The 22,210-nt window shown below is 48.4% G+C and overlaps 1 protein-coding gene across 1 annotated transcript in view; it reads left to right on the top strand.

Annotated features, from left to right (window-relative positions):
- The first annotated feature begins 203 nt into the window (after nucleotides 1–203).
- CR2 (complement C3d receptor 2) overlaps nucleotides 204–22,210 on the top strand; it is a 65,560-nt gene continuing 43,553 nt past the window's right edge. The window contains exons 1-4 of the mRNA XM_038748859.1: nucleotides 204–264; nucleotides 13,292–13,477; nucleotides 14,839–14,938; nucleotides 20,258–20,343. Of these exons, the coding sequence (XP_038604787.1) occupies nucleotides 204–264; nucleotides 13,292–13,477; nucleotides 14,839–14,938; nucleotides 20,258–20,343 (433 nt within the window). The remainder of the gene's footprint in view (nucleotides 265–13,291; nucleotides 13,478–14,838; nucleotides 14,939–20,257; nucleotides 20,344–22,210) is intronic.

The raw sequence follows: 22,210 nt of genomic DNA, 5'->3' as shown, positions 1-22,210 counted from the left end.
AGGAGAGGAGAGGAGAGGAGAGGAGAGAAGAGGGGAGAAGGCGCTATGGGCTGGGGCGGGGGGAGGGGAGGGGAAAGGAGGAGAGGGGAGGAAGTCCATCTCTATATAAGGCGCCGGGAGAAAAAGAGTCTCCGTGGCTCACCCCCTTCGCTGGCCCCTGCTTGCGGAGCGGTGGCAAGAGCCAGCTGGTCCTGCGGCTCGCCATGGTCGCCCCCCCGCCTGTCTTCTGGGCCTTCTTGGCCCTCCTGGCCCCGGGGGTGTGCGGTAAGTCGGGGTGCGGGGTGGGTAGGGGGCGGGGCGGGACGGCAGCAGGGTCCTGGGCTGCTGCAGCGCGGGGTTCACCTGGGTCACCGAATCACCATAACGGCGGGGTTCATTAAGCGCGCACCAGGCGCCAAGCACTGCACTGGGCGCTGCGAGAGGGTTTTCACCGCCCCACTGTAAGTTTCCCCTGTAAGCTCGTTGTGGGCAGGGAAAGAGTCCGTTTATTGTTGCATTACACTCTCCCTAGCGCTTAGTACGGTGCTCCGCACGAAGTAAGCGTTCTAGAAATGCGACCGAATGAATGGAAGGTCCAAAATAATCAGGCGGGGCTCACGGATTAAGGGGGCGGGGGGTTGGGGGGTCTGAACCTCTCTCCCCTCCATCCCCTCCCCATCCCCAGGACATCAGCTCCAGGGAGAGACGAGAGAATAATAATAATGATGATAATAGTAATAAATAATATTTGTTAAGGGTTTACTATGTGCCAAGCATTGTTCTAAGAGCTGGGGTAGATACAATCAATCAATCGTATTTATTGAGCGCCTACTGTGTGCAGAGCACTGTACTAAGCGCTTGGGAAGTACAAATACAATACAGATACAGATACAATGATGATGATGGCATTTATTAAGCGCTCACTATGTGCCAAGCACTGTTCTAAGCGCTGGGAAGGATATAAGGTGATGAGGTTGTCCCACATGGGGCTCGCAGTCTTCATCCCCATTTTACAGATGAGGTAACTGAGGCACAGAGAAGTTAAGTGACTTGCCCAAAGTCACACAGCTGACAAGTGGCGGAGTCGGGATCTGAACCCACGACCTCTGACTCCCAAGCCCGGGCTCTTTCCACTGAGCCACGCTGCTTCTCCAGCCAACCATGAGGGCACGGGGCTGGGAGCCGGCTCTCCTCAGTGGGCTCTGAGCCCGTCCTGTGGATAATAATAGTAATAATAATGATGATTGTATTTGTTCAGCGCTTCCTATGTGCCAAGCACTGTTCTAAACGCTGGGGTAGATACAGGGTAATCAGGTTGTCCCACACGGGGACACTTTTAATCCCCATTTTACAGATGAGGTAACTGAGGGATAGAGAAGCGAAGTGACTTGTCCAAGGTCACACAGCAGACAAGTGGCAGAGCGGGATTAGAACCCCTGTCCTCTGCCTCCCGTGCTTGCGCTCTTTGAGCTAAACCAAGCTACTTCTCTGCTTCCCGTGGATGGGATGGAGGTCTCTGATCGTGGAGGGAAGGGGGAGCATCTGGGAAGGGGGTGGGCTTCAAACCAAAACCGTGAGAAGCCTTGGTCAGTCCCATGGTCGCCACCTGCTCCCTGCCTCTGCCGGCAGCCACGACCCTCCCGGAGCCTGCCAGGGAAGGCCATCCCGATAAGCAGCCCTATCTAGTGGTTAGAGCCCGGGCCTTGGAGTCAGAAAGTCATGGGTTCTAATCCTGTCTCCCCCACCTGTCTGCTGGGTGAGCTTGAGCTAATCGCTTCACTTCTCTTTTAGACAGTGAGCCCACTGTTGGGTAGGGACTGTCTCTATATGTTGCCAACTTGTACTTCCCAAGCACTTAGTACAGTGCTCTGCACACAGTAAGCGCTCAATAAATACGATTGATTGATTGATTGATTCTCTGGCCCTCAGTTCCCGCATCTGGAAAATGGGGATTGAGACTGATTGAAATTCAGATTGAGACTGTGAGCCCCACATGGGACAAGGACTGTGTCCAACCCCATTTGCTCATACCCAGTCCAACACTTAGTACAGCGCCTGGCACATTCATTCATTCAATCGTATTTATTGAGCCCTTACTGTGTGCAGAGCACTGTACTAAGCGCTTGGGAAGTACAAATCGGCAACATATAGAGACGGTCCCTACCCAACAACGGGCAGTAAGTGCTTAATAAATATCACAATTATTATTATTATTATTATTATTGTTATTTTCATGAAGCCGTCCTCGGTGCCCCTTTCTTGTGCCTCAGAACCGTTGGTGGGGGCCAGAAAGTTCTTTCTGCAGGCTAACGCTCTTGCTGCAGCACTTTTCCTGGTTCTGGTCTATTGAGCCCACTGTTGGGTAGGGACCGTCTCTATATGTTGCCAACTTGTACTTCCCAAGCGCTTAGTACAGTGCTCTGCACACAGTAAGTGCTCAATAAATACAATTGAATGAATGAATGGAGGGGGCATACTCCTCCCCTTCCCCATCCCCCTGCCTGTTCTTGTCATTCACGTTGCGGGGAACGCAGTTATTACAGTGCATTGATGTACTAATGAATCAGTCAATTATCCCCCTCCCCAGTCCTACAACACTTATGTACATATTTGTAATTTATTTATATTAATGACTCTCTCCCCCTCTAGACTGTAATCTTGTTGTGAGCAGGGAATGTGTCTGTTTTTTGATATATCGTATTCCCCAAACGCTTAGTACAAGTTGGGAGTACTGTCCCAACTGCTTATTAAAACAGTGCTCTGCACACAGTAAAGCGCTCAATAAATACCATTGATTAAGTACAGAGCTCTTTACACAGTAATCACTAAATAAATACCACTGATTGATTGATTAGTACAGTATTCTGCAGACAGTAAGCTGTCAGTGCACACCACTGATGGATTATTCGGTACGGTGTTCTGCATACAGTAAGTTCTAAATACATACTACTGATAGATTGGTATAATACTTTGCACACAGTAAGCTCTCAATAATTTCTATTGGCTGATTGGTATATTGCTTTGCATGCAATAAACTCTCAGGGAATGTGTCTGTTTATTGTTATAATGTACTCTCTCAAGCGCTTAGAACAGTGCTTGACACATAGTAAGCACTTAACAAATACCATCATTATTATTGAAAATAACATTGATTCATTACTACAGTGCTTTGCACACAGTAAGCTCTCAAAAAATAACCATTCATTCAATAGTATTTATTGAGTGCTTGCTGTGTACATGGCACTGTACTAAGCGCTAGGGGGAGTACAATATAACAAAAAACAGACACATTTCCTGCCACAACGAGCTTACAGTCTTGAGGGGGAGACAGTAATTAATATAAATAATTACAAGTATCTACATGTTTTCTTGTCTGTCTCTCCCTTTTAGACTGTGAGCCTGTTGTTGGGTAGGAACCATTTCTAAATGTTGCCAACTTGTACTTCCCATGTGCTTAATACAGTGCTCTGCACACAGTAAGCACTCAATAAATATGATTGATTGAATGAATGAATGAATGAAGTGTTGTAGGGCTGGGAAGGGGACAATTGATTATTTCATTAGTACAGTGCTTTGCACACAGTAAGCGCTCAATAAATACCACTGATTGATAAATACAGTGCTGTGCACACAGTAAGCTCTCAAAAACATGATTGATTAGTACACTGTGTTACACACAGTAAGAGCTCGATAAATACCACTGATTGATTGACGTCATTTAGGAGGATTCAAATTGCCAGATGGGGAAGATGGTCACTGTCCTCCAGGGTTTGGCCTTAAAGTTCTCCCTCCTACTTAGGCTGTGAGCCCATGATGTGGGACAGGGACGGTGCCCAACCTAATTAACTTGTATCTACCCCCAGCAGTTAGAACAGTGCTTGACACATAGTAAGCCCTTAGCAAATGGCATAAAAAAGTCACATCCAATCTCCTCCTGCATGCTGAAGGAGAGAGGATCTCCCAGTCAAGAAGCAAACATAGCCCAGAGTGGCCAGGGACCTTCTCTGTGAAACAGATTTCTTCTCCTTTCTTTTCTTCCTGTAGCCAGCCACCTCTCCACCGTAGCTGGAGGCCATTTGGCTCTCAATGAGAATATGAACAACAATCGTATTTAATAAGCAGCATGTTCCCTCTCTGTAAAAGCAAGCACTCGCCTATCGACTCCCAGGACCGGGTTCTTGTGGGAGAAGCAGAGGTTGGGGATTGGGGGCCGGGGTCAGGGGAGATGTGGAGATGACTCAGTTCTGGCCCAGGAGGTGGGAGCTTGGTGCCCCAAATAGCTACTTAGACTGTAAGCCCTAAGACGAGCAGGGACCATGTCCAATCTGCTTATAGTGGATATTCCCACAGTGCTTGGCACATAGTAAGCTCTAAACAAATAAATTTTTTAAGTATTAGTATTGTTTTTGTTGTTATTATTTTTAATAGCTGCTCAGGGTGACCAGGGGCAGGCTCCTCTGGGAAACTCTAATCCTTCTCATTATTCCCTTACTCCTCCTCGCCCTCTTCCTCCTCGTTATCCTCCTCCTCCTTGTTGTCTTCCTCTTCCTTCTCCTCCTCCCCCTCCTCATCCTTCTCTTCATCATCGTCTTCATCATATCATCCTCATCATTGTCTTCCTCGTCGTCCTTGTCCTCCTCATCATCATCCTCCTCCTCATCATACTCCTCTTCCTCATCCTTTTCTTCATCCTTTTCATCATCATCCTTCTTGTTGTCATCCTCCTACTTGTCCTCCTCATTGTCATCCTCATCACCATTTTCCTCCTCTCCCTCCTCCTCATCATCCTGCTCTTTGTCCACCTCCTCGCCATCCTCCTCCTCTTCCTCCTCCACCTTGTCATTATCTTCATCCTCCACCTCCTCTTTATTGTCCTCCTTGTCCTCCTTCTCTTCATTCTCTTTGTCATCATCCTCATCATTCCCCTCATCCTCCTTTTCGTCCTCCTCCCCATCCTCTTTCTCCTCCTCCTCATTGTCCTCCACCTCATAGTCCTCCTCCTCATAGTCCTTCTTATCATCCTTCTCTCCGCCGTCATTCTCTTCGTCGTCCTTCTCTTTGTCATCCTCCTCCTCTTTGTCATCCTCATCATCATCCCCCTCATCCTCCTCCTTGTCCTCCTCCCCATGCTCCTTGTCCTCATCCTTCTCCTCATCCTCACCCTCCTTGACCTCTTCTTCCTCATCCTCCTTCTCCTTTTCCTCCTTCTATTCCACCTCCTGCTTCTCCTTCTTGTCCTCATTCTCATCATCCTCCTCCTTGTCCTGCTCCTCGTCCTTCCCAACAGGGGTGAAACAGGCACCTCTGAGATACGTGGTGGGCAGCTTCATTCATTCATTCAATCTTAGTTTTTGAGAGCTGTGTACAGAGCACTGTACTAAGCACTTAGGAGAGTACAAAATAACAATAAACAGACATTCCCTGACCACAATGAGCTTACAGTCTAGAAGAGGAGAAAGATATTAATATAAATAAATAAATTAGAGGTATGTACGTAAGTGCTATGGGGCTGGGAGGGGGGATGAACACAGGGAGCAAGTCAGGGCTATGCAAAAGGGAGTAGGAGAAGAGGAAAGGAGGGCTTAGTCAGGGAAGGCCTCTTGGAGGAGATGTGCTTTCAATAAGACTTGGAAGGAGGGAAGAGTAATTATCTGTCAGATATGAGAAGGGAGGACATTCCAGGCCAGAGGAAGGATGTGGGCGAGGGGTCGCTGGTGAGATAGACGAGATTGAGGCACAGTGAGAAGGTTGGTTGGAAAAGGATGGATTTTAGCAATGTTGTGAAGGTGGGACCAACAGGATTTAGTGGTGGATTGAATATGTGGGTTGAATGAGAGAGAGGAGTCAAGGATAATGCCAGGGTTATGAGCTTGTGAGACTGGAAGGATGGTGGTCCATCTACAGTGACAGGAAAGTGAGAGGGAGAACAGGGTTTGGGTGGGAAGATACGGAGTCCTGTTTTGGAGATGTTACGTTAGAGGTGATGGGAGGAGGACACCTAAGTAGAGAAGTGTTGAAGGCAGGAGGAAATGTGAGACAGCAGAGAGGGAGAGAGATCAGGGCTGGAGATGTAGATTTAGGTATCATCCGCATAGAGGTGGTAGATGGGAGCGAATGAGTTCTCCAAGGGAGTGGATATAGATGGAGAATAGAAGGGGACCCAGAAATGAATCTTGAGGGACCCCCACAGTTAGGGGGTGGGAGACAGAGGAGGAGCCCGCAAAAGAGACTGAGAATGAGCAGCCAGAGAGAAAAGAGGAGAACCAGGAGAGGACAGTGATGATGATGATGATTTGAGCTCACTGTGGGCAGCAATGTGTCTGTTTGTTGTTATACTGTACTCTCCCAAGAGCTTAATACAGTGCTTTGCACATGGTAAGTGCTCCATAAATACTATTGATGAATGATGATGGTAGTGGTATTTGCTAAGTGCTTACTATGTGTCAAGCCCTGTTCTAAGCACAGGGGTAGATACCAGGTAATTAGGTCCCACATGGGGCTCACAGTCTTCATCCCCATTTTACAGAAGAGGTAACTGAGGCTCAGAGAACTGGAGTGACTTGCCCCAGATCACAGAGCAGACCTGTGGCAGAGCCGGGATTAGAACCCAGGGTCAGTGAGCCAGAATGCAGGTCCTACTTTTGCAGTCTTTTGGGGGTGCCTGGACAGGGCCGGGCCTGGACCCTGGGGATGGAGGGCGCCCCTGGCTTCGCCCTAGCCCCCAACCCTGCCCCCATCCACCCCTAGCAGCCTGGACAAATGGCCTATGACCTTTCAGGGGGTGGAGGGTGGCCGGAGGAAGCGAGGGAAGCTGCTGCCAGTGGGGAAGGGGAGGAACCCAGGGCCGGGACCAGGACCAGGGCCAGTCCCAACCCAGCCCAGTGGCAGGGCTCAGCTGCACCTGCTGAGTCTGGGCTCAGCTGCCGGGCCGCCCCCCTGCCCCACGCATGCCACACCGCAGCTTTGCAAGTCAAAGAGGAAGCTCTGCCGCCCCAGGGGCTTTCCAGCTGTCTGATAGCCTGGCGCCGGAAGTGCAGTCCGCTGCCCTCTGCCCTCTGCCCTCTGCTCCCTGCCTTCTCCCCAGTACCCCTTCCCCTTTGCTCTCTGCCCGCTGTCCTCTGCCCACTGCCTCCTGCCCTCTTCCCTCTGCACTCCACCCACCGCCCTCTACCCACCGCCCACTGCTCCAGCCGGCCCAGATGTTCGCCCACGTGCCCCTGCCCGCTCCCACCCTCTGGGCTTTCTCCAGGGTGGGAGGCATCAGTTGGCACCCCAGACCCCCCCCCACCCCGCCACCCTTCAGGATGATGATGGAACTTATTAACCACTTTCTAAGTGCCAAGCTCCATGCTAAGCGCTGGGGTAGTTACGATCAGATCAGGCATGGTCCCTTGCCCCTCTTGGAGTTCCCAATCTAAGAGGGAGAGAGAGCAGCCATTTAATTTCAATTTAGAGAAGCAGCATAGCATAATGGCTAGAGCAGGGGCTTGGGAGTCAGAAGATCATGGGTTCTAATTCCACCTCCGCCACTTCTCTACTATGTGACCTTAGGCAAGTCGCTTCACTTCTCTGTGCCTCACCTCATCTGTAAAATGGGGATTGAGACTGTGAGTTCCACCTGGGACGGGGACTGCGTCCCACCCAATTTGCTTATATGTAGCCCAACGCTTAGCATAGTGCCTGGCACGGGGTAAGCGCTTAACAAATACCATAATTATTACTATTTTACAGATGAGGAAACTGAGGCCCAGAGAGGTTAAATGTCTTGCCCAAGGTCACTCAACAAGCAAGTGGCAGAGCCAAGAGTAGAATCCTGGACCCTTTTTACTCTTCATTTCCCAGGCCATGTCTGCTATATTATTCCGCACAGGGATGAGAGAGGAGGGGAGCCCCCTGGGCCTTGGGGTCCCAGCTGGGTGACATGAGACCAACAGACAAGTGGAGGAGTCAGGATTAGGACCCAGGTTCTTTTGATTCCCAGACCTATGCTCTATCCACTAGGCCATGCTGCTTCTCTATCTACTTGTATCTACCCCAGCATTTAGAAGAGTGTTTGACATAGTAAGTGCTTAACAGATACCGCGAGAAAAAGGAACTTGGGAGCCTCATGTGGGCAAGCATACCTGTGGCTTGGGGGTTTTCCCAATTCTCCCCCGCCACACCTTTACTTCCTTCCTCCCCTTTTCGGTGGATGACTCAGTGGTCATAGCTCACATGCCTTCTAAATGCCTTAGATGGAGCTCACCGCCATCTAAAACTCAATATGTCCAAGGCTGAACTCCTTATCTTCCCTCCCACACCCTGCCCTCTCCCTGGCTTTCCTGTCACTATAGACGGCACTACCATCCTTCCCATCCCACAAACCGACAACCTTGGTGTCATCCTCAACTCTGCTCTCTCATTCACCCCACACATCCAATCCGTCACCAAAACCTGCCGGTCTCACCTCCACAACATCACCAAGATCCGCCCTTTTCTCTCCAACTAAACCGCTACCTTGCTGGTTCAATCTCTCATCCTATCCCAACTGGATTAGTGCATCAACCTCCTCTCTGATCTCCCATCCTCCTGTCTCTCCCCACTTCAGTCTATACTTCACTCTGCTGCCCGGATTATCTTTGTACAGAACCACTCTGGGCATGTTACTCCCCTCCTCAAAAATCTCCAGTGACTGCCTGTCAACCTCCGAATCAAGCAAAAACTCCTCTCTCTCGGCTTCAAGGCTCTCCATCCCTTCGCCCCCTCCTACCTCACCTCCCTTCTCTCCTCCTACAGCCCAGCCTGCACCCTCCGCTCCTCTGCTGCTAACCTCCTCACTGTGCCTTGTTCTCATCTGTCCCGCCATCGACCCCTGGCCCATGTCCTTCTCCTGGCCTAGAATGCCCTCCCTCCATACATCTGCCAAGCTAGCTCTCTTCCTCCCTTCAAAGCCCTACTGAGAGCTCACCTCCTCCAGGAGGCCTTCCCAGACTGAGCCCCCTTTTTCCTCTCTTCCTCCCAATCCCCCCACCCTACCTCCTTTCCCTTCCCACAGCACTTGTATATATTTGTGTAGATTTATTACTCTATTTTACTTGTACATATTTACAATTCTATTTATTTTGTTAATGATGTGCATATAGCTATAATTCTGTTTGTTCTGACGATGTTGACACCTGTATGCATGTTTTATTTTGTTGCCTGTTTCCCCCTTCTAGACTGTGAGCCTGTTGTTGGGTATGTTGCCGACTTGTATTTCCCAAGTGCTTAGTCTGGTGCTCTGCACACAGGAAGCGCTCAATAAATACGATTGAATGAATGAATGAATGCCTTGGCTCTTGGTGACCTCCCTGAGGGGAGTGAATTTGGCTCCTGTGTGGACAGGGGCTGTGTGGCAGGAATACTACCTTCTCCACCCCCTCCCCCGAGAAATGGGAACCTTTGGTTCTGCCTGGGATGGTATCTTCTCTTCTGGCCTCCCCTCAGCTGTGGTTCTAGTTCTGCCCATCACCTCTCAAGTTGAGTCTGGCAAGGAGGTCTACTAGGATGGTCCCCCCGAGGAGGCAAAAGCTCAGGTAGGAAACTGCCACCCCACACTCCCATCACTGGGACTACTCATGGGCCAGCAAGTCTAGCCTCCCCACAGGCCCAGCCTGGAAGATCAGCCTGAAGCCTGTGAGTCTGCTGAGAAATTCCCTGACTAGCCACCGAGGGAATAGTCGGGGAGATGTCCACAACCTTGATCGATAGCCACAGTGGCAGGATGGTCACATCAACAATCCCGGTTCCCAACAGACTTGCTGACTGATTTTTCCCTGGCCTGCCGGGAGCTAGTGGAGCCCTGGGCAGCAGTCATGGGGGGCTCAACTCTGGGACCCCTAGGTACCTCCCTACTGTGTTCTGTCTCTCACCAAGCAGCTCTCTGCCCACTTCTTACCCACACAGGGCAGCCCTGTCTGATTCCTCCCTTTTCGCTCCCCTTCTCCGCTCTTGCCCTTTCTTTGCTGTTCCCCTTCAGCAGGCAGCAGTCACCCTTTCAGAGATTTCTCAAGTCTACTTCTCATTTTCTTCAACCTTGCATTTCCTCCAGCCTGGATTTCCTGCCGAGCTCTCAGTGTCGAAATGCTCCAAGTGAACTCCTCACTTTCCCTCCCAAGAATTTTAATAATAATAACAATAATACTGGCACTGGTGTGTAAAGCACTTTGCCAAATGCTGGGGTAGGTACAGGATAATTAGATCAAACCCAGTCCCTGTCCCACAAAGGGCTCACAGCCTAAGGGTGGTGGAAAACATGTATTATATCCCCATTTTATGGATGAGGAAACTGAGGCACAGAGAAGTCAAATCAAATCCTCTCCTCCATCTAACTTTCCTGTCATCCCAGCCCATCTAACACATGATCCTGGTATTTTCCTTGACTCCTCTCTGCCTTCCAAACCCCTTATTTACTCTCTGGCCTAACCATAGCTATTCTTCAGTATTTCCAGAATCTGTCCCTTACTCTCCATCCAAATATCCACTACATTGGACCACACACTTGTCATATCCCAGGCTGAACTACTGCATCAGTGTACTCTCTGATCTCCCGGTCTCCTGAATCTACCCTCTTTCATATATACTTCAGTCCTATCTCTGCCCATATAATTTTTCTAAAACATTGTTCTGCCCACATCTCCACCTTCCTCAGAAACTTCCGATGCTTGCCCATTCCTCTCCACATCGAGCAGAAACTCCCTCCCCATTCATATCCGGCAGACCACTGCTCTCCCAGTATCAATTAATCAATGATATTTATTGAGAGCTTGCTGCGTGCAGAGCTCTGTCCTAAGAGCTTGGGAGAGTACAATACAACAGAGTTGGTAAGTGTGATCCCTACCCTTCATAAATTATATCTCCTCCAAGATGTCTTCCCAGATTGATTTCTTCTCTCCTTCTCTAGCCCCTCCATCTGTCACTTCTGCACTTCCACACTACCTAAATCCTAAGGTAATAATAATAATAATTGTGGTATTTATTGTTTACTATGTGCCAGGCACTGTATTAAGCGCTAGGGTAGATACAAGGTAATAGGATTGAACACAGTCCCAGTCCCACACAAGGCACCCCATTTTACAGATGAAGGAACCGAGGCACAAAGAAGTGAAATAACTTGCCCAAGGTCACACAGCAGATAAGTGGTGGAGCCAGAATTAAAACTCAGGTCCTCCTGACTCCCAGACCCATAATCTATCCACTAGGCTATGCCGCTTCATCCCCTCAGCCCAAAGCACTTTTGGACCTATCTTTATTTCTCTGTTCCTTGATTTCTTCCTCCTATCTGTAATTTATGTTTGTGTCTATCTCCCCTGTCTATATTATAAATTCCTTGAGGGCAGGGATCTAAAACTCAATATGTCCAAGACTGAACTCCTTATCTTCCCTCCCAAACCCTGCCCTCTCCCTGACTTTCCCATCAATGTTGATGGTACTACCATCCTTCCCGTCTCACAAGCCCGCAACCTTGGTGTCATCCTCGACTCCGTTCTCTCGTTCACCCCTCACATCCAATCCGTCACCGAAACCTGCCAGTCTCACCTCCGTGACATCACCAAGATCCACCCTTTCCTCTCCATCCAAACTACTACCTTGCTGGTTCAATCTCATTCATTCATTCATTCATTCAATCGTACTTATTGAGCGCTGACTGTGTGCAGAGCACTGTACTAAGCATCATCCTATCCCGACTGGATTACTGCATCAGCCCCCTCTCTGATCTCCCATCCTCCTGTCTCTCCCCACTTCAGTCCATACTTCATGCTGCTGCCTGGATCACCTTTGTGCAGAAATGCTCTAGGCATGTTACTCCCCTCCTCAAAAATCTCCAGTGGCTACCAATCAACCTACACATCAGGCAAAAACTCCTCACCCTCGGCTTCAAGGCTCTCCATCACTTCGCCCCCTCCTACCTCACCTCCTTTCTCTCCTTCTCCAGCCCAGCCGACACCCTCCACTTCTCTGCCGCTAACCTCCTCACTGTACCTCGTTCTCGCCTGTCCCACCGTCGAACCCCAGCCCACGTCCTCCCCTTGGCCTGGAATGCCCTCCCTCCGCACATCCATCAAGCTAGTTTTCTTCCTTCCTTCAAAGCCCTACTGAGATCTCACCTCTTCCAGGAGGCCTTCCCAGACTGAGCCCCCTTTTTCTTCTCTTCATCCCCATCCCCCGTCCTACCTCCTTCCCCTCCCCACAGCACCTGTATATATGTTTGTACAGATTTATTACTCTATTTATTTTACTTGTACATATTTACTATTGTATTTATTTTGTTAATGATGTACATCTAGCTTTATTTCTATTTATTCTGATGACTTGACACCTGTGCATATGTTTTGTTTTGTTGTCTGTCTCCCCCACTTCTAGACTGTGAGCCCGTTGTTGGGTAGGGACCATCTCTATATGTTGCTGACTTGTACTTCCCAAGTGCTTAGTACAGTGCTCTGCACATGGTAAGCGCCCAATAAATACGGTTGAATGAATGAATGAATGTCTACTAATCTGTTTGTACTCTCCTACTGTCTAGTATAGTTTTCCGCAGTCAGTAGGCAATCAGTCAAGGGACAAAAGTCAATAGCCCCTTCCATGATCTGTGCTGGAGCGTCCATGAAAGCTGGTCTCTCTAGACAGTAAGCTTGTTATGGGCATCTGTTATATTGTTGTATTGTGCTCTCCCCCATGTTTAGTACAGTGCTCTGCATACAGTAAGTGCTCAGTAAATATGATTGACTGACTTCTGCCAGTCATCTTTCTGCACCCGCTTTTTCAGGTGGGGGACAGCAGATACCATGGCAGCTGCCAAGGCCATCACGTGCAAGACCCCACAGCCGGGCACAACTTTGGCATTCCCCTGTGGTCACTTCTGCCATAAGGGGGCTTGTATGAAAAAAATGTTTGTGTGGCCTTTGCATTGCACAGCCCTTTTGCTTGTTTGCTCACTCATTGCAATCTGTTCAAATAGTGCGGAAGAGAGTGATATTGGCAGGACACAAACCGTGAGCCCCAGAATCTGTTCCTTCACATGGGCTATAGGTCCTAGTATCTCAGGACCGAGTTCCATCCATCATTCCTGACAGGAGGCTTCATCCTCCCATCCCTCTGCCTCCGTCGATACCTTACGATGCTCCTGATCTTTGTTCCAGGGCAGACTCTGTCTTTGCTGAGGCCTTGGAGGCACCATAGGGGGCAGGGAGGGAGGGTGCGGGAAGGGGAAGCAGCTGGGGAGATCTCCTGAAAGCTGGACCACAAGCTGACCGCTCGGTTCTTCTCCCCTCTCCAACCTCGACCGGATCCCCAGGGAAATGCGGCAAACCGCCTCTGCTCCCCTCTGCCATCCAGAGAGAAGGCCTTGGGGAGATGGAGTTTCCAGTTGGGGCGAAAGTGAAGTACGAGTGCCGGCCCGGGTACCGGAGAATTTTTCAGAAGCAGCAGGTCCTCCTCTGCCTAGAAAACTCCCAGTGGTCAACGGAGGAGTTCTGTGCACGTGAGTAGCCTCTGGCATTTCCTAACTGGGATGGGAAGCAGGGACAGCTAAGGCCAGTGAGTGAACTTCCCAAGCGTTTAGTAGAGTGCTCTGCACACAGTAAGTGCTCAATAAATACGATTGAATGAATGAACGAACACTGGTTTTTCAGGCTCCCTGGGGTGAAAGGGCTGAAGCACCCCCACCTGTTTCCTGGAGGATGTTGAAAGAGAAGCAGCATGACTTAGTGAAAAGCATAGGGGCCTGGGAGTCAGAGGACCTGGGTTCTAAGCCCAGCTCTGTCACTCACCTGCTGTGTGGCCTCGGGCGAGTCGCTTCACTTCTCTGGGCCTCAATTTCCTCCTAGGTAAAATGGGGGATAAATACCTGTTCTCTCCACCTGCTATGTTGAGCCCCATTTGGGACAGAGGCTTTGTCCAACCTGATGATCCTGAATGTACCCCAGCACTTAGTGCATTGCTTGGCACCTAGTAAGTGTTTAACAAGCACCACGAATATTGAAGAGAGGCTGAGTGGCTCAGCCTTGCAGATGGAGTCTTGCTGGCTTTCAGCCAACATCCCAGGCTCTGGCCAGACCCTCCCTCGTGACTCCCCAATCTCCAGAGCTCCACAGGGTCTGGGGGTCCTGCCACCAACCTCAAGAGGAGTAAGGTAGTCCAGGAGAGGTAGTCCTGCTTAGTCCAGGACTGGTTCTCTGTCTCAGCAAACTGTGATGCTGTTTCACCACTCCAGATGCATCTGTCTCCATTCCTTTCTTCCCACTTAAACTTTTTAAACTGTGAGCCCCATGAGGGTCAGGGATTGTGTTTATTTTCCAACTGTGTATTTTCTCCCAGTGCTAAGTCCAGTGCTCTGCACACAGGAAGCACTTATTAAATACTATTCCTCCAAGTCAGTCCCTGCCTGACTTCCCCTTCTCAGCACATGACTCAGTGGTCTTCTGCACACCCTCCTTCTTCCTGGGGCACCAATATGGTCCGCACCTACCCTACCCATGGGTCTGTGGGAGGGAGGTGGGGTGACCTCACCACGCAGCTCTGGGATTCAGTTCCCCCAGCTCCCTGTGGTGAGGCTTGGGTGGGCCAGTGATCTGATCGGAAGGGCAGACCATCTCCGGGCAAGGACGCTTTATGCTTCATCCAGGCTTCTCCTAGGACCAAGTGGTAGCCCTGCTCCTACCTGGAGATGACTGGGCCCAACAGAGTTGTCTGGGGGCGGTGACTTCACCCAGTGAAGGGAGAGGAAGTTGACTGGGTCAGAGACCGTATCTTGTGGCCCCCGGAGGGTGGAGCAGAACAGATTTTCTCTAGTGGGATCGTTGCCAGGCAGCCAATACTCCTGCCCCTGCTTTCTCGTTGCAGGCAGGTCCTGTGGAAATCCGGAACAGCCCGACTTCGGCAGAGTGCACATCCCCGGGGACATTCTGTTTGGGGAAAAAGTCTATTACTCGTGCGACGAGGGGTGAGTGGAATGAGGGGAGGGGAGCTGCTTCCGGACCCCCGCGTGGTCTTTGGTCACCTACTCCAACGACAGTGACCAACCACCTACCCAAACGGCTGGTTTTCTGACACCACCCTCGTGCCGGATGACTCCACCAAAATCCGGAATGCTGGGTGAACCTGGGGATATTCTTTCTAGACTGGAAGTTCACTGTGGGCAGGGAAAGTGTCTACCAACTCTGTTATGCTGTTATAGTGTACTCTCCCGAGTGCTTAGCACAATGTTCTGCACCCAGTAAGTGCTTGATAAACACTATTGATTAATTGAATGGCTAAAGCATGGGCCTGGGAGTCAGAAGGTCATGGGTTCTAATCCTGGTTCTGCTGCTTGTCTGCTGTGTGACTTTAGGCAAATCTCTTCACATCTCGGGGCCTCAGGTACCTCAACTGTAAAACAGGAATTGAGACTGTGAGCCCCACGTGTGACAGGGACTGCGTCCAACCTGATAAATTTATATTTATCTCTGTGCTTAGTAGAGTGCCTAGCACACTAATACAATCACTCATCCTATCCCGACTGGGTTATTGCATCAGCCTCCTTTCTGACCTCCCAACCTCCTGTCTCTCTCCACTTCAGTCCATACTTCACTCTGCTGCCCGGATTATCTTTCTACAGAAACATTCTGGGCATGTCACCCCCTCTCATCAGAAATCTTCAGTGGTGGCCTATCAACCCCCATATTAAACAAAAACTCCTCACTATTGGCTTCAAAGCAGTCCATCACCTTGTCCCCTCCTGCCTCACCTCCCTTCCCTCCTCCTACATCCCACCCAGCACACTCTGTTCCTCTGGTGCTAAAATTCTCACTGTGCCTCCATCTTGCCTGTCCCGCCATCGACCCCTGGGCCACATCCTACCTCTGGCCTGAAACGCCCTCTCTCCTCAAATCTGCCAATCACTCTTCCCCCCTACAAAGCCCTATTCACCTCCTCCAGGAGGCCTTCCCAGACTAAGCCCCCCTTTTCCTCAGCTCCCCCTCCCATACGCGTCACCTCGACTCACTCCCTTTGCTCTTCCCACCCTCTCCTTGCCCCACAGCATTTAAGTATATATGTATATATCTATAATTCTATTTATTTATATTGATGCCTGTTTACTTGTTTTGATGTGTATATACATCTATAATTCTCTTTATATTGATGCCTGTTTATTTGTTTTAATGTGCATACATATATATATATATATATATATATATATGATTCTACTTATTTATATTGATGCCTGCTTACTTGTTTTGATGTCTATCTCCCCCTTGTAGACTGTAAGCTTGGTGTGGGCAGGGATTGTCTCTCCCTTTCCAAGCACTTAGTACAATGTTCTGCATACAGGACTCTCTCAATAAATGCGACTGAATGAATGAATTAACATAGTAAGCACTTAACAAATACCATAATAATTAAGCTTAATGGGGTTCGGCTGCTCAAATTTACAGTGAGCTGAGCTGGCCTCAGACCCAGTGAATTGGGAAAATCAAATTTCTGTGGTACATTACCAAAAAACACAGATGTTAAAAACCATTCTCTTAGCCTCTCAGCTGGAACTGAGCTTTTTAGCAGTGGTTGTGGAAGGCAAATACTCTTCCAGGGAAAGAGGAGAAGGAATTAGGGCATAGTGACCAACCATCCCACATTCAACAGCATGGTCGTGGATCTCCAAGGCCCATCCCACTGCCTGAATAAGGCTGTGGGACTGCTTTAAATCCCGCTTTCAGTGAGGGGAGGGGGGAGACAAAGCCATAGCCATGGCAGTGGCGGAACTGTTAAATGGAGTACAGAAGAGATGCTACCCAGCTGAATTCTTTGCCTCTTTCTCTTCCTCTGCTTCTTCCTCCCAAGCTGCTCTCCTCTCCAAGCCACTGTAGCAGCATTTATAATAATAACTGTGGAATTTGTTAAGCATTTACTATGTGTCAAGCACTGTTCTAAGCACTGGAGAAGATACCAGATGATCAGGTCAGACACAGTCCCTGGCCCACACAGGGCTCACAGTCTAAGTAGGATGGAGAACAGTTATTGAATGCTCATTTTACAGATGAGGTAACTGAGGCCCAGAGAAGTTGTGACTTGCCTAAGGTCACACAACAGAGAGAAGCAGCATAGCCTAGTGGATAGAGCATGGTCATGGGAGTCAGAGGTCGTGGGTTCTAGTCCTGGTTCTGCCACTTGTCTGCTGTGTGACCTTGGGCAAGTCACTTAACTTCTCTGGGCCTCAGTTACCTCATCTGTATAAGATAGGGATCAAGACTGTGAGCCCCGTGAGGGACATGGACTGTGTTCAACCTGATTACCTTGTATCTACCCCAGCGGTTAGAACAGGGCTTGGCACGTAATAAGCGCTCAATGAATACCACAATTATTATTATTATTATTATTATTATTATTATTATTATTATTATTATTATTATTATTACGTGGCATAGCGGGACTAGAATTCAAGTCCTTCTGACTCTAGGGCCCTTGCTCTATTCCCTAGGCCACGCATTACTGTGGCAGGTGAACTGGCTGATTTCTAGGCTGTTAATTGAAGGTTTCCAGCCGAGCCAAACCTCCTCAAACAGCCCTCAGCTCCCTCAGTAAAAGCGGGGACTGTGGTTACAGCTCAGGGAAGTATTCAGGCTGGCCAGGTCCATGGCTGCTGGGGCCGAGTCCTCCTAACTTCACAGGAGCTGCAGTCAGGCCACAGGCCTAGTGGAAAGAGGCAGTCGGTAGTCAGTCATATGTATTTATTGAGCACTTACTGTGTGCACTTGGGAGAGCAAAATATAACAATAGAACAAATGCATTCCCTGTCCACAAAGAGCTTACAGTCTAGAGGGAGCTTACAGTCCACAGGGAAAGAGGCCAGGACAGGGAGTCAGAGGACCTGGGTGCTAATCCTGGTTCTGCCGCTTGCCTGGTCTGTGACCTTGGGCCAGTCACTTCACTTATCTGGGCCTAAGTTTCCTCATTTGAAAAATGGAACTTCAATACTGTCCTTCCTCCCTCATTGACTGGAAGTCCCAGAAGGACAGAGATCATCTGGCCTGCCTACCCTGTATCTATCTATTCCAGTGCTTAGTACAGTGCTTAACACATAGAAAGTGCTTAACAAATACCAGTTATTTTTATTAGCAGGCACTCATTGAGGAAGTAGTAATTAATTAATTAATGATGGTATTTGTTAAGCGCTTACTATGTGCCAAGCACTGTTTTAAGCGCTGGGGTAGATACAAGGTAATCAGGTTGTCTCACGTGGGGCTTACAGTTCTAATCCCTATTTTACAGATGAGGGAACTGAGGCACAGAGAAGTTAAGTGACTTGCCCAAGGTCACACAGCAGACAAGCGGCGGAGTCGGGATTAGAACCCACGACCTCTGACTCCCAAGCCTGGGCTCTTTCCACTAAGCCACGCTGTGATCTCTCTGTCTCTGTCTCTCTCTTTCTCTCTATCTCTGTCTCTGTTATCTCTCTCTCTCTGTCCCTCATCTCTCTTTCCCTCCTCCATTCTGTTCCTCCTTTTCTCCCTCTTTGTCATGAGACAGCTGTCTATTTAGAAGAATAGAAAAGTTTTCTTTTGAATACAGAATGAAAAGTCAAAACGTTTCAGTCTGGAAAAACCCAGGTTGAGAGGTTGAAGGGAAGCCTGAAGGTAGTAGGTGCTAAACCCTTCTTCCCCCAGCAGGTTGTAGTATTTGGAATGTATTAGTAAGCATATAATATCTGTCCTTTCCAGAGAGCTCAGGATTAATTTCATGGGTGAGTGGCCCACAATAGTAACTAAAGTGAAAGCTAGAGATGTTCTGAATGGCAACCCATTAGACACTAAGCTCTTCTACTGAACTGTAAAGTCCTCGAGGGCAGTTTACCAACTGTATTGAACTCTCCCAAATGCGTAGTACAGTGCTCTACACACACTAAGCCCTCAATATCAATCAATCAGTCGTATTTGTTGAGTGCTCACTGTGGGCAGAGCACTGTACTAAGCACTTGGGAGAGTACACTAACAGTGCTGGTAGTCACGTTCCCTGCCCGCAATGATTTTACAGTGTAGAGGGGGAGACAGGCATTAATATAAATAAATAAATTTGCAGCGTGGCTCAGTGGAAGGAGCACGGACTTGGCAGCCAGAGGTCATAGGTTCTAATCCTGACTGCCACTTGTCAGCTGTGTGGATTTGGGCAAGTCACTTCACTTCTCTGTGCCTCAGTTACCTCATCTGTAAAATACGGATTAAGACTGTGATCCCCATGTGGGACAACCTGATCAGCTTGTATCCTCCCCTACCCCCGCCCAGCTCTTAAAACAGTGCTTCGCACATAGTAAGTGCTTAACAAATACCTTCATTCTTATTATTATTGTTAGATATGTTCATAAGTGTTGTGGGGCTGAAGGAGGGATGAATAAAGGGAGCAAATCCCAGTGCAAGGGTGAGGCAGAAATGGAGTGGGGGAAGAGGAAATGAGGACTTAGCCAGGGAAGGCCTCTAGAAGGAGATGTGCCTTCAATAAAGCTTTGAAGGAAACACCACTGGGTGATAGATTGACATCGATCACACAGTTCCTCCAAGCATCCTATTCCTATCTATAGGAACATATTACTAGTCTGGAAGGACCACCTGTCTGGCTGCTGAAAATGACATTTTAAAAATGTTCTTTCTCTCCTTAACCTTTGCTCTGTAGTTTCTCTGTCTCTCTTATTCCTCCACCGTCTTTTCCTTTTATGCTTCTTGGCTCTGCCCCTTAGAGGTCCATCCCTGTGCACTTTGATCTCCTGAAAATATGGACACCTTAGATGGGGGCCTTCACATTCTGGTATTTTTTGGCTCTGGAATGTTGACTCCATCCTAATTTTATTATGAACCATTCTTCTGACACAAAGACCCAGGCCCTCTTTCTTCCAGAGAACTCAGGGAAGGGAGAGGAGGCAGAATCTGAGGTCTGAGACATTTGAGAAACTGGCTCGATTACTGGTCTGCACGGCCTCTCCAAATCAATCAATCAATGGTATTAATTAAATGCTTACTGTGTGCAGAGAACTGGACTAAGCACTTGAGAGAGTACAATACGACAAAGTTGGTAGACAAATCCCCTGTCCAAAGTGAGCTTACAGTCTAGAGATGATATGTTGTCCTATCCTAGTGCTTACTCCAGTGCTCTGCGTACAGTAAATGCTCAATAAACAGCATTGATTGATGGACTGAACACCTCTTAGCCATGAGCGGGGCCCCACTCTGAGCCCAGGTCTCTATGGAGCCCTTGGTGATGGTGGAGAAATGACTAAGAGCCCTGACCCTGTCTCTAGGTTCAGGATGATCGGAGAAGCTTCCAGATCGTGCGAGATCGTGGGCGGTGGCGTTGCTTGGACCAATGAATTGCCAATATGTGAAAGTGAGTACGGATGAAGTTGTCATGGGCGATGCGGCAGCCATTTTGACTCGAGGGATGTGGGCAGTAGATCTGCAGGAGGTGGAGATGCCTCCCACTCATTTGGAGTTCACCCTTCTACCTTGACATCAATCAGTCATTCAGTGAATGGTATTTATTGAGCATTTATGGTATGCGGAGCACTGTAGTAAGCGCTTGGGAGAACACGATACAACAGAATTAGCAGACATGTTCCCTGCCCATAACGAGCCTACAGTCTGGAGTTGTGGACTGAAACTCCCTTCTGCTTCATATCTGACAGACCACCACACCGACCTTCAGAGCCTTAATAAAATCGTACCTCCTCCAAGAGGCCTTCCCTAACTAGTCCTCATTTCCTCTACCCTTTAAGCACTTGACATTCAACCCCACCCCTCAATCCCACAGCATACCTAGCCATAATTTACTTCTTTATATTAACGTCTGTCTCCCCCTTTAGACTGTAAGCTTCTTGAGGGCAGGGAAGTTTTCTACCAATTATATTTATTTATTATTATATTTATATGTTATATAATATTTATTATTGTATTCATTGTATATAAATATACATATACATATATATAATCCTATTAATTCTGATGGTTTTGACACCTGTCTACTTGTTTTGTTTCATTGTCTGTCTCCCCCTTCTAGACTGTGAGCCCGTTGTTGGGTAGAGACCATCTCTATATGTTGCTAACTTGTACTTCCCAAGTGCTTAGTACAGTGCTCTGCACACAGTAAGCTCTCAATAAATACAATTGAATGAATGAATATTGAACTCTCCCAAATACTTAGTACAGTGTTCTGCACCCAGAAAGCTCAATAAATATGACTGATTCATTAGTGCAATAATGATGGCATTTACTAAGTGCTTATATGTTCCAAAGCGCTGTGTTAAATGCTGGGATAGATACAGGGAACTTTTCTCCCAATCTGTTATATTGAACTCTCCCAAGTGCTTAGTGCAGTGCTCTGTACCTAGAAAGAGCTCAATAAATGTGTTTGATTCATTACTGCAATAAAGATGACATTTATTAAGTACTTATGTGTGCCAAATCACTATGTTAAATGCTGGGATAGAGACAGGATAGTCAGATTGAACACAGTTTTTTGTCTGACATGGCACTAACACATCTGAGCAGAAAATTTATCCCGATTTACAGATGAGGAAGCTGAGGTCCAGAGTGGTTAAGTTATTTTCCCAAGATCACCCAGCAGGGAAGTAGCAAACCAGAACCCAGGTCTTCTGACTCTCAATTCCCTGTGCTGTCCAATAGACCACAAGCCCTCACTATGTTCTTCTCCCCTTGCAGCAGCCTTCTTCCACTTCTATGGTTCCCCAAGGGTTACAGGCAATGAGAACTCCTGGGTCCTGGAAGCCTTCCTTACCTGAAAATCTGACCTGGCTATATTAACCCAGTACCAGATAAACTGTGCTGTTCACTGAATCACTGTATCCAACCAGATGGGAAAATTGAAGCAGTGCGGCCTAGTGGATAGAGCACGGACCTGGGAGCCGGCTCCATCACCTGTCTGCTGTGTGACCTTGGGCAAGTCACTTAACTTCTCGTTACCTCCGTTACCTCATCTGAAAAAAGATTATACGCTTCCAAGCACTTCGCCCAGTGCTCTGCTCATGGTAGCTGCTCAATAAATTCCACTGATTGAATTTCTTTGGCCTCCATTATTCCAGTTGGCCAACAATTCTGATCAAATGAATCACAGGTAATCGTCAGCTCTCTCCTTTGCTTTGTGTTGGGAGGATCCAGCTAATTATCTTCCCCAAGTACCAGATGATCTGTTCCTGGAATCTGCTCCACTTTTCAGCACCTCTTGAATTCATTTTTGT

The sequence above is a fragment of the Tachyglossus aculeatus genome, chromosome 7, assembly GCF_015852505.1.
Source record: "Tachyglossus aculeatus isolate mTacAcu1 chromosome 7, mTacAcu1.pri, whole genome shotgun sequence".
Lineage (NCBI taxonomy): Eukaryota > Metazoa > Chordata > Mammalia > Monotremata > Tachyglossidae > Tachyglossus > Tachyglossus aculeatus.
Note: the sequence above shows the minus strand (reverse complement) of the source record. Positions and strands in the feature narration are given on the sequence as shown.